The sequence below is a fragment of the Chroicocephalus ridibundus genome, chromosome 6 (assembly GCF_963924245.1).
Source record: "Chroicocephalus ridibundus chromosome 6, bChrRid1.1, whole genome shotgun sequence".
NCBI lineage: Eukaryota > Metazoa > Chordata > Aves > Charadriiformes > Laridae > Chroicocephalus > Chroicocephalus ridibundus.
The window spans coordinates 3,211,197-3,224,074 of record NC_086289.1 but is presented as its reverse complement, the minus strand read 5'-3'; the positions used below and the strand labels follow the sequence as shown (position 1 = coordinate 3,224,074).

The 12,878-nt window shown below is 40.9% G+C and overlaps 1 protein-coding gene across 2 annotated transcripts in view; it reads left to right on the top strand.

The window, feature by feature from the left end:
• The window catches only part of DOCK1 (dedicator of cytokinesis 1), a 323,879-nt gene that overhangs the window by 42,499 nt on the left and 268,502 nt on the right, over positions 1 to 12,878 (top strand). Inside the window, exons 12-18 of one of the 2 annotated variants that reach the window (XM_063338334.1) lie at positions 961 to 1,040; positions 3,498 to 3,623; positions 5,041 to 5,165; positions 5,488 to 5,586; positions 6,739 to 6,811; positions 8,540 to 8,643; positions 9,119 to 9,302. In XM_063338334.1, the coding sequence (XP_063194404.1) occupies positions 961 to 1,040; positions 3,498 to 3,623; positions 5,041 to 5,165; positions 5,488 to 5,586; positions 6,739 to 6,811; positions 8,540 to 8,643; positions 9,119 to 9,302 (791 nt within the window). Of the gene's footprint in view, positions 1 to 897; positions 1,041 to 3,497; positions 3,624 to 5,040; positions 5,166 to 5,487; positions 5,587 to 6,738; positions 6,812 to 8,539; positions 8,644 to 9,118; positions 9,303 to 12,878 lie in introns of both variants that reach the window. The other variant, XM_063338333.1, reaches the window with a different exon arrangement.

Genomic DNA, 12,878 nt, shown 5'->3' with positions numbered 1-12,878 from the left:
CATTAACACTGATTTATTTTTTCTGTATATATAAATCAGCTTTTTGAAAAGATGTACAATGTGATTTATTTTTTTTTGCCACACTAAATTAAAACATTTTTCTGAAAAAGTATATTGCAAAGAGTATGAATAATGTGAAAACACGCCATGAATACTGGTGTCATTATTTCCAACGTAGACTTAGGCTGTGTATATGAGCCACATTTTTCTTCTCATTCCATGCTTTGCTTCTGTTGTACCACATGCAATTCTGTTTTCATATCTTTGTTTGTTTGTATTCATTCACTAGCCACCAACACAATGGCTGTCAAAAGCACTTGGCAAGATTACTTAAATGACACTTAATGCCGCTGTTTATTTATAGTTTCCATCTTTTCATTTATTCATCAAGTTTAACAGTACGTTTGGATTATCTGCTTTTCTTTTCCTGTGCCGTTTCTGTGAGATTTACGGTAGCTTTTCCTTCGGACGGTACGCACTGCTGCTTAACCTATAGACTGACAGAAGTGACCCTGGAGGTGCTGCAGGGCCGGTCTGCTACATCCATTTAAGAGAAAAGTGCCTGTGTAGATTTTTCACTGCTTAACCAGGGGATTCTCGGGTGGGAGACATCCTTCCTCCCCTCGCAAAGCGTCACTGGGGCCTGTGCATGCGTGTCCCTGAAGGGAGAAGTCACAACGCAGGTGTGCTGTACTTCTCGGTGGTAGATCAGCATTCTTCTGATTAATGATCTTCCTCTGTCTGTCTTGTTACCTTTCCTGTCCTTTGTCTTGCGTTGACTAATAAATACTCTTTGTCACAACTATGATATGATCTTTTGTGTTCCCTTGTTACTGTGACTTCTGGTTTTCTGTGACCCTTTGTTTCCTGGTGTTGGTCGTCATGTGCATCCTCCAGGCTAGCGTTGGATGACGCCATTCGACACAAGCAGCTGAACATATCATCCCGTTTTTCACCCAGGGTGGCAGGGGAGAATGATTTCCTTCAGACTGTTATAAACAAAGTGATTGCTGCTAAAGAAGTTAACCACAAGGGTCAGGGTATGTACTCTTCTTTCTATACACCGGTGTACCTAAAACTGCTCATCGCTTGATTTGCAACATGTGATGGTTTTACTTTTGGAATCGCAGGTGCATAATACTACCTTCGCTTGTTCACTGCCGTTTGGTAACAGAAGATGTGTTTGCACAGTTTGTTCCCCCTCTTCCCCATCCTTCAGGGCTCGTTCCGCTGGCCTCCCTGCCCCGCATCTTTCCCCCCGCCCTGTGTGAACGCTACAGGTTGTCCATCCTTCTTCTGCATTGTCCATCACTTGGACATCTTTATATTTCTGTACTGGAAAAGGTGACTCAGGGAGTTGGCTCTTGTGCCCTTGAGCTGTGGACATTGACCTCCTCGTGTTGAAGGAAGGGATATTCTCTCCCGTCCTTTCCTTCGCCTTATTTTTCCACTTTGCGGCTGCACTTGCAGCATTTGGCTCCCTCTCAAGAGGACCAGGGCATTGCTTCTGCCAGCACCTCTCCCACCCGAGCTTGGCTGTGGAAAGGATGGAGCCAGAGCACGGCAACCCCATGGATCCTCCACGGATCCCTTCTCTCACGGGCTGCTGGGGTCACTGCTCCTAGCTCAGCCTGTGCTCTGCTGACGTGAACCTGAGTTCGCTTCCAAAGTCTGGGTTGGTTCTTTGGGTGTGTATTTGTACAACACTTCATGATCATAACGTGTCTGCCAGGTAAAAAGTGAATTGCATGATGGCTCAGTTATTTCTGTACTGACTTCAATAATTTTTTTGGGAATATGGATTAATAAGGTGTTATGCAGGCCAGTGCGGAGTTTTCACCAAGCACTATGTAGGTGATACCACATGTAGGGGGTATCTGAACAATAGACCCAAGGAAAATGATATAGTCTTTTGCTGATTTTTGCTAATTAATAGAAAAAAAAATCTAAATAAACTTTTTTTTAAAGTTATCCATTAGCTAAAGAGGAGAACTTAGATCTGCTTTCCCTTCCTGTTTTCACCTGTGGCCATAGTGTATCAGAAAGGAGGAAACATTTCAGCTGCTTCAGTTCATTTCAGATTCTTTCCCTAAGAAAGGTGGCCAAGCAAACAGAAAAGGATTAGGAGTTGTCGCTTAGCCAGTCAGAGTAGGTACAGTTACTCTTGAGTGGAACGGCAGCTGTTAGAACCATCTCTGGCAGCAAGTCAGCATATAGCCTTTTATAAGAGACTTTAATAGAAAAGAAAGCTAGCTGCCAAATATATCCAAAATGAATGCATAGTTAGTTGGGACTGTAACAGGATAACCCACAATTTGTTTTATGGATGAGTATTTTTTTGGTATTTTTCATAGATTTTAATTTTAGGATTTTCTTCTGCAAATTGCTGCTGTAATTATTTCATGCTTAAACTTGATTGCCAGTCACTCTACCAAGTGTGTAAGACTTCTTCCCCCACCCCAGTTTGATATCTTTTTCCTGTAACAAGTGTGCCTGATGTTAGTTGGCAAGCAATGGCTTTTTAGTGGCGCCTTCTGCTACCGAAGAGAAAAATGTCAACTCTGTAAAGCTGATGCTGTAGATTTCTTTGTGCTCAGCACAGGAAAAACAACTTACGGGGGTGGTGGTGATGAATCAATTCAGGGTGCATTTCTGCCGTTGGTGCTCTCTCTGTTGGCATCTCAATATTGGTTGGTTGTAATACGTAAGTTTTTCCATTCAGATCAACATTGCTGCTTCTCTCTCTTCTTGTGGAAGATAAACGTTTCATTAGGAAGAACTTGTGAGAGCTCAAAGGAGAGATGAAAGCCTGAGGCAGTTCTGCTAATGGCTTAATAACTGTATTTCCACGAGACCCTTTGTGGAATACTTAAGTGATGAAAGAAGTCTAGTTTTCCAAGTTGGGCGAGGAGGAGGGATTCTTCTGGGGTCGCTCCGGCTTCGTGCCAAGGGCACAGTAGACTTGTTTCTGTTTTCACAGCCCGGACTTCAGTGGGTCCAGCTGATAACCAAGGGTTTCCTTCTTCCAGTTTATGTTGTATGGTGCTGGTAACCTGTTTTTCTTCTGAATGGAGACCTGTTCTGGTGAGATTTTTGGACTGTGAGTAAAACTTTTGGCTTTAGTGAGGCTGTGTATGGGAAGCTGTATGCATCTACTTTGGAACATCTGCCTAACTCCTCCCTGCCGAGACGCCTTCTACATGGTATTGCTGCGAAGTGCAAAATACAAAGGCCCGAATCCTTATCGTGCACAGATTTCCAGTTTCTCAGGTTTTTTATTAGCCAGCCAGCTTCCAGTTGAGGATTTTATGCTCAAAGTCTGATATAATCAGACATACTTATGTGTGCTCTACTCCTGTTTCTGCGTAAAGTGGCGGGGTTTTTTTGAGTGTTTTAATGTACTTTGGAAAGTGTATTTTTTTGTAAATGTGTAGAAAGAAATTTTTAGTAACTAGAAAAAAACCAGCAATTTAATAATCATGCTTTTTACACAACAGGTTTGTGGGTGACTTTGAAACTTCTTCCAGGAGATATTCATCAGATTAGGAAAGAGTTTCCACACTTAGTGGACAGGTCAACAGCCGTGGCTCGGAAAATGGGCTTTCCTGAGATTATTATGCCTGGTAAGCCATTGTGTCAATTAATGCTGCTTTGTTATATTTTAACCTTCTTTAAATATCTGTATGTATGGAAGCTTTGGGGCGGAGAGGGGAAGATGAATGTGAGGTATGATATACATTAGAAATAATGCATTGTCAAAGGAGTTTGTCTCATTTAAAATAAACGTGAAATACTTTGGTAATACCTGACACATGTGCTGCATAAATAAATAAAGCTAACAATCCGCTCCCCCAAAAGATGCGATATCACAGTGACAGTGGAAATTCTTCTCTTTCTCCAGTGAAGAAAAATGTATACAAAACAAATGCTTCATATTCTCTCCCTAGCAAGGGCATATGTAAAACTTATATACTGTGATGAATCCAAACCAGAAAGATTTTTCAGAGAAACAGGCTTGATTTAGAGATATGCAGGTCTCTTGGAGTTTGTACTAGATTTGGATAATGTATTTGAAAGAAAGCCATATTGTCTTTTTTTTTTTTTTAAGTCATATATTCCGTGGTACTTCTCGAAATACAAATTGTCATAAGCAACAGACCACAGGAAAAACCCCTGCCAGTGTCCTTTTCAGATTGACGGGCTGTGCAGGATCCATTAGATATTTTCAAAAACCATCCCAGTTCCAGCTCTCCCTGCGGTTGCTGACTCGGCGTTTGTCAGTCGTGTTACCGTAGAGCCGGTGTGGTGTGAGTACCTCAGCACCTCTGCTTGTGATGGTGCTATGTTGGCACGTAAACCATCTGCCTCGTGACAGCGTTGGAAATCCCCCGTTTCCACAATTCACTTTCAAATCTTCAGTTGAATGGGGTGTAGTTGAAGACCATTTGAAGATGTAAAGCTAAATACAACCCTCCCCTGCAACCCCCCAAGCCAGCAAAAACATCAAACCGCTTCCCGATGTAACAAGTTAAACACCTCTCGGTAGGCTGTTTGAATATCTTTAAATTGCAAAATATCCATGTATGGATAAATTAGTGACTGTGGTGAAACTCATCCTTTCAAGTTAATAATGAAAGAAGTTGTGTAAAAAGAAAAAAAACCAACCAAAAATTTAAAAAAAAAAAACTAAGGTGTTTTTTGAGTGATACGTTACATACTCTTAATGATGATGTGGTATTCTTTCAGTCCAGAAACAGCGTGTAATTTTTTTTTGGTTTTTGTTTGTTAGATTCAGCTTGGTGCACTAGGAGTTCGTAGTTCAGACTTTAGAAGTCTTGGCACAATTTTAGCTAAACAGCTGTTTTCGGTTCTAGTTTTGCATGTTCAAGGTACTGTGGCTTTCAAATGTTTTGCCATGTGTATGCGCAGTTGCTGGTCTGAAAAAGTGGTGGTCGTTGTTTCTACGCCTCCGTGGTTTCACAACTCGATAGGTATAGTGTGAAAATTGCTGAGAACTTTGTGCTCTGCTTTTTCTTGTAGGTGATGTGCGTAATGACATCTATGTAACGTTGGTTCAGGGAGATTTTGACAAAGGCAGTAAAACAACAGCAAAGAATGTGGAAGTTACAGTATCTGTTTATGATGAAGATGGCAAAAGATTAGAGGTATTGAAGTATTTAACGTCTGGGGTTTTTCTGATTTTGGTACATATCTATTTAAGGCTTTTCAACATGTTTCTCTGTATTTCTCAGCTGAAGTCCCTGTTTTTATTTACAACAAAACTTTCTCTTTTACCATAACTAAATACATCTTGTCGTATCAATGCATGCACTCTGATACTAATTTCATGAGGAGCTCTGAGCATGAGCCGTTCTGTCTTATTTTGACCTACTTCACTGATTTTTTTTTTTCTTTTTTTTGTTTATTTGAATGAAGAAGTGGAGCTTAAGGTAGACATAAACATTTTCTTTTGTTTGTGTTTTCAAGAGTGTTATTTTTCCTGGTGCGGGTGATGAAGCCATCTCGGAGTACAAGTCAGTGATATATTACCAAGTAAAGCAGCCGCGCTGGTTTGAGACTGTAAAGGTATATAAACTCTTACAATAACTTCCTCTGTGTGGGTTATTATGCAATTAATACAGGTTTCAGTGGATGCCCTTGAGAAAGCAAACTAGGGAAATTCAATGCTTGGGACAAAAGAAGTAGCTCGACTAAGGAGGGCTTTCAGAGACTGCTGGAAAATAAATTTGACTTTTATTGCATAATGCATTTTATTTCGTCCCTTTGGTCAAGATGACTGTTACAGGGGCACTCCAACATCTGTTTAGGAATGGTTTACTCTATTTCCATGAAGGTGACCTAGAGAAGCAGGATATTAAGGTTCAACCAGAATTGCCATAGTGTTGAACTCATCAGTGTTCTGGGATCTGGCTGATTGTGCTTTGCACTTGCTGACTTTGCTTGGGTAATAACATTTTAGCTTAAATGCCACGTTTGAATATTACAGAGGAGGCTGATGTTAGCTTTATAAAATACATTCTGTCTAGCTGTAGGCAGTGGGAGCAGTATCTGTGTACCAAGAGGGGACTTACAGCTACTCCCCGCACCGTCGTTTTAAGTCCCCTTGTTGCGCCTGCAGACAGAGAGTGGCTGCCAGGGAATGGCAGCGGCCTGGACACGGTGCTGGGGAGCAGGTACAGCACAGAGCCTGAATGTGGGTGTGATCAAGAAAATACCACAGCTTTGGCAAAGATACTGGGGGGAAGAGCATTGGTTGCATCCCTGCACATTGGTGTGGAGCAGAGATAGACTAGTAGTATATGTAGTATAAGTGTTGCATAGGTAACAGATGTGTTAAGAATTTTTGCTTTGCTGCTGTTGGTAAGCGAGCTGACCTCTCAAACTCAAGAGGGGCTCATTCCTGAGCTGAGGGGGGTGGTAGGGGAGGCTTTGAGGTTACAGACAATATCTGAACTTGCAGGTCTTGTTGGGTAACTTAAAAAGCTTGCTTCTTTCCTTCTCTCTTTCTTGGTTCAAGAATTGGCAATTTTCCTGGGGAATCTGTGACCTTTCAAGGTCTTCTAGGGCAAAATGAAGCTGGTACTCAACATTAGTCTTCTTGAAAGCGCCAACCATATTTTTGAAAGATGTCTCAATGAGATTTGGTAGTGGTTGATGATGTTTGAAGATACTGTACTGACTGTTTTCTTTCTCCATCCTCTTTCCCCATATGTGAAGGTCGCAATCCCCATTGAAGATGTGAACCGCAGTCATTTAAGGTTCACGTTCCGTCATAGATCATCACAGGACTGTGAGTAATTCAGCCTTGTCATTATGGTTCTTGTCAGTCTCTGGTGCCAAAATCTGCTGAAACAGGCATAACGTTCCTATCTGTAACTGACTATTGTAATCGCTTTTAGTGCAGGGATAAGTTTTTTGCCTGCTTATTTTATGTTAACATCTCAGCTTTTTTTTCCCTCTGTTTTCCTTACCTATTGACATCAAGTTTTTCCTTTCCTGCCCAGTTATTTCGTCAAATCAAATAAAAGGGCTAGTGAATAAGGCTTTCGGTTAGCAACTGAAAGGGTTGCGGTATTGTATATTTTAAGAGGTAGGTGGGTAGGGAGTAGTAAAGATATTTACCAACCCCAGGTGTGCAACGGGAACGTGAAAGAGTTTACAGTAGGCTTAGCATCAGTAATTGCAGACTTAGCTTTTAAGAAACTTGGTTTCTGCTTCTGTTTCTCAGACTGACTTGTGGTTGTTTTGAAGTAATTTTAGTCTAAAAGATATTTGCGAGCTTGTGGTTTTCCTCAGCTTTCCTGTAATGCTGCTGGCAGCTGAGATGCTTTGAGCGGTTGAGGATCAGATGGAGACAGCTAGACATCTTCCATTTGTCAACAGTTGTTTTGCAATCAAGTTTGGGGATTTGCCTTGGTTGTGATAACGTTTGTTCCGTATAGTGGTTACAGGGTCTGCCTCGCTTGATAGGAAAGGCTTTCCAAGTCTGCAGCAAAACGCTCTTGCTGTAGAACCCATGCGTAGACAAAAGCGTTAATCAGGTAGTGTCCGCTGGGTGCATTTTAAGATGTGTAGCGCTCTCCATATATACTTATCTGTGTGATCTGTAATACGTTACTCCGCAGCAGTTATTTAATTGAAGCTGTATATTTTGCAACTTGATCATTAATAAAAGATTTACTTAGTTTAGAGAATGATACTTGCTAATGAAAACAACGTGCAGAAAACTAGTGTCATTAGTGTCAAAATTATGGTTGTGCACTACATAGTACTAGAGAGAGATGTTTTTATGATGACTCAAAAATTTCGGTTGGCCATGGTTTAAATATTAATTAGAGGCTGTGCCTTAGGGCTGCAGGGTTTTCTCACAGGCTGCTTGGTCTGTCTCAAGTTGATGGCACTTTCCTTCTGATTTGACTTCTGAACTTACTTTGTGATTTCTGCTTGCCCCATTGCTTTGTTTTTACTTAATTCTTGACAATAAATTTTGAACGAGAGCAAACAATGCATTTTCTACTTCATATGAGTTGTAGAGTGGGTCACCTTTCAGAAACTCAGGCACTTCATCTGTAATTAAGGATCTGTTTTGGTTCTAATATTCCCCCTACTAATGATAAAGCCCTGATGAGATCCTCAGTGCTGGTCTTTTGAATCATTGTTCTAAGTATCCAGCACTGCCATTCTTCTAACTCCGAAAAAAATGAAGATCACAAATGCATTGAATTTCTGTTCTTAAATAGTTGCATTAATGGAGCTTTCTAAATGAACACACAGAATAGGGAAGTATTAAGCATCTAGTTACTGTTGCCATTGTCATATTCTTAAGCGTTTGTTTCTCATATTTTTGGTTCTGTCTTGAGGTTAGAAGACTCTCCCAATTTCTTGTACCTTTTCTACAACTGAGAATCTTTATTATGGTCATTCGTGTATAGGTTTATCCATGTTTTTGTGATTAGGTGGACTGTCCGTACTAGTATCAAATACTTAATTATGCTTTTTTTGTTTGTTTTTGTAACAGCCAAAGATAAATCTGAGAAAATATTTGCTCTAGCATTTGTGAAGCTCATGAGATACGATGGAACAACTTTGAGAGATGGAGAACATGACCTTATTGTTTACAAGGTAGAATTTTGAGATACTTCAGTATTTCCATAGTAGCTAGCTCAGTGCGAGTACTACTGACTTTTAGTGAATTATTGTTACAGAATTGCACAGAAAAGTGTGTTATAGGCTATTATTTTAGATCAAGCAACTAGACAGTAAGTACTGTGCAATTTGCGTATTTGTCAGATTGATTATTAAACTTGGGGTATGTTTTACTGGGCGTATTTTAATTTTTAAGGTGCTTGTTACCGAGTTTTATGTGTGTTTTCATGTCTGAGAAAAGTTGCTTCTCTAGCCCTTCAAATATCACATCTTGGTTCTAATCTGTAGACAGGTTAGTGCTAAATTACTCTGGTTGAAGGCCCATAGGATACCTCCATTTCTGGAGCAAACCTAAGAAAATCCAGTATAAATTCTACAATTTTATCATTACCAAGGCTTTTTACTAGATATTTTAAGATTGTTTCGTATTTTATTTAAAACACTACTGTAGGCAGAAGCAAAGAAGCTGGAGGATGCCTCGACGTATTTAAGTCTGCCATCCACTAAAATAGAACTGGAGGAAAAGGGACACTCTGCAACGGGGAAGAGCATGCAGAACCTCGGAAGCTGCACCATCAGCAAAGACTCTTTCCAGATTTCTACTCTAGTTTGTTCAACAAAACTTACCCAGAATGGTAAGTCCGTAGAACTGCTGGAGCTTCTGCTCCTCGCAGATGGAGTGGGGTTGCAGGTACTGACTTTCCTGCCTTCTCTGTCCCCCTGCTCTGCGAATGGATGCTGGGTTTTTTTGCCACGCAGTCTTGGATTAAATTGTCTGGATGCAGCAAAAGCATCTACAGAGTGTGTGCACTATCCAGCCTTTTCTCTGCCCATGGGCTTTGTTTTGCTTTAGAGCAGTACATGTCTCTCAAGAAAACAGAAGAATCCAAATTAAATGGAAACAGGAATATTGTTTACCATATAGTGAGACTTTTATACTGAAGTACACAGAAAACAGGCTCTGTGGCATTTCACTTCTCTGTGGGTATGAAAAATAGCACTAAGAAAGAGGAGGAGTTTGCTTTCACGAGTAGGTAATATCATGGCTCTGCTCCCAAATCAGCTGTTATATGTCATTTCCAAGGTGCGATATCCCTCTGTTATGCCTGAAGAAAGCTCTGATGTTTTCTTGTGTTGGGCAGAAGGGATGGGAGCATTAGAATGTGTTGCATGGAGGTCACTTTCATGTTCGCACATCCTCACACGAACGCAGAATACCAGGAATGGAGTTGGCATATTTTGTTCCTTTTAAAACTTGCCTTATATACATTTTTCATGTGTATTTGTCAGCTGGCTGACTGCATCCAAAGGCGGTGAAAGCAGAGCTGATGGCAGCCACCAAAGCAAATATTTCACATTTCCAGACTGTGCCCTCTCTGTAATTTTTGTGCTTCGTTGCCATGGAGCGGTCCCTTGTTCTCTGCGCCGCAGCAGAAGTCGACTCGGGAGTGTGGGTGGGTCATTGAGACGGGAGTGAGTCATGCCAGGGAAAGGGATCGTTCCTTCGTGACTCAGGAGAAGGCAGGGCTCAGTTCCGATGGATCTGCCGGGAGCTGAGGTTGTGGACGAGGAAGGCTTGGGATGGGGGGGTGGGTGGGCATAATGGTTGGATTGTCAGGTTAATGAGTTCCCCTCTGTCCACAGGGAAAGTTACTAGTCTGGTACAACTTCGCAGTCAACTCACAATTTTGTTGCAGTGTTTTTCAGTGGCATCTCTGTTGTAGCACGTCCTAGGTGTTTCGTATTCAGAGCACATCGGAGTCACTGCAGTCTGGCAGTCTTACAGCCTAAGAGGGCGTTTAGCAAAAAAATTCGGAAATGATTTTGGAATTTTCGTAGCAAAGATGGCATCATAGCTCAACAGGAGCACGGTGGTTTGGGGGTTTTGCAGAGCGCACGTGGAACTGAGCTACTTCTTGTTTGTCATGTGATTGGGGGTTTTTATTCCTCAGTCTTTCCTAGTGCTTATTAGCAGTTAGAAGTATTTCATACTGATCAATATATTGACATTGCTTTCACAGAACTATTATTAAAATTAAGACTGAGCATTGTTTCATGCTTAATTTACATAGAATTTGCTTTGAACTTTTGATCTTTATTTAATGTTACCGTTAATTGTGTTGTCTGTGAAACCTTTTCTCAAAATTGCCAAAGCCTTTTCTCTTTCTTCAAAGTATTTTGACATTGTTAAACAAGATCACCATGTATCCCTAAGCAATTTAGAAGAGAAACAAAAAAAATCATCATTAAATTCCTTTCTCAAGTCTCATTTTTCATCTAAAAATTGGCAGAGTTGTTCAGATTATAGTTTCTGAAGCTGATTTTAACTTCTGTAAAATTCTTGGTTAATATTCTTCCTTTAACATTCTTAAAAATAAGTAAGTAGAAATCCATGATTATCCTCGTGTGCCGAAACGTTGAGGCAAAACATAGTTTTCTTCTTTTGATCATCTATAACGGTTCTTTCTTCACCCTCCGTTTGGAATTGGCTTTAAGACTTATTTTTAGTAATTCTGAAAGTATGTTAATAAATCATATGACTGTTCCTGCATTGTATTTGATGTTGCAAACTATCTTTTTGTGTATAAGCTCTTCGAATACTCACTTGACTTCAGTTCTCTGTGAACTCTAAGTTATTAATGTTGCTTTTCTGTTAGTAATTGATGTCCTTAGTATCTGAAAATTCTCCAAAACAGCAAACTTGGCTGCTGGTAAGACTTCAGCTATTTTCTTGGAGACAAAGTGATAGCCTGAAGTATCTACTTAGTTAACATTCGAGCAGTTGTTAGTGATTTGTGGCAAAATGTATTATAGCAACCCGTTTCCTGGCCTTTTCTTAGATTTTGCATTTAATTTTGAGAAAGATAGCAATGTAAGCCAAGGAGTAGGACCATTTAAAATACAAGCAATAAAACCCCCAAGCTCCTCAGGGATCAGTGAGAAGATCAGCTCTTGGAGGTATCAGAAGCTGCTGTTCGTTATCACTTGGCCTCTGGGCCAGGTTCTCCTCCTTTGCAGTCTGAGGCAGAAGAGGATGTTCTTCCTCCCGTATCTGCAGGTCTGTGGCAGTGCATGCCTTTATTCTGCTCTCGAGACTTTCTGTAACAAATATGTCTTTTATGGGCTGAAGAAACACTTTGCATTTTTGAGTAATGAAATGAAGCGTCTGTGTTAAAACTCTGGAATTTAGGAATTGGTGTTCAACTCTATCAAACTATGTATGTGTTGAAGTGATGACCAACAGTGCCACTGTCCCCTGATGTATTAACAGGCAGTGTGGCACTGGGTCCCCACCTTCTCTAGGGGGTGGTTGACTCTTTGACACCTCACACTTGCTTTGCTACATGTTGTGGGGCACTGAGTGCGTCAGCAGACACCCCAAAGTTGGGGGGGTTGTGTTGGGTTTTTGTGGTTGGCTTTTTAATTGGCATTCTTTGGCTTTTTGTTAAGGTCAGAAGTGAGAAGTTTGATCCCATATGTTATGGGATCTGTGCTTGCAGCTGACGGCATCTCAGTAGATCTCTCTGAGGTGGGAAATGTTGGGCCTTCTGTTCTTAGGGTAAAGGGATAGCGAGGTCTGTTTTGAATCCGTTCCTGATGTCATGTCCAAGTCAGGGTTGTGTGTTGATTGTGTTTTCCTTTTTCAGAGTAGCCTGCTGAGCTATGACAGACTGAGGTCTTGTCTTCTCCTGCATAGGCGAGGTAGTCTTGGTATTTGAATCTTCTTTTTCTGGCAACTAGGAGCTGGAGATACCGGGAAATCCAGAAGGAGGGGCAAAATGGCATCAAAAGCCACATCCCACTCTACCTGAAGACTGCCTGTGGGTAGGAAATCGTACCAGTGCCTTTTACAGGGCTGTCACGATGGATGTCCTTTTGTCATCAGGGTGGTGGAAATAGAACTGAAATTGCATAAATGGGCTCGCTGGAAGATTTTTCTGATTGCCAGTAGCCAGAGGGCTGTCTAGTGTTCTTCCTGTCTGCTGTTGTGAAGCACCCAGGGTGTCTGTAAGGGTTATTGAAAGTATTTCGATGTTTTCTTTTCTGCCTGAAGGACTCAAACCTCTAGATAATAGTGACTGTTGCTGATCTGGAGTCAAGATTTCAAGGAACCCAGGAGACTAGGCTTTCAGAAAACAGTTGAGAGGAATTTTACTTAGTCATTCAGCACAATTGATAATTCAGGAAAAAAAAAAACAAAACAAAAAGAA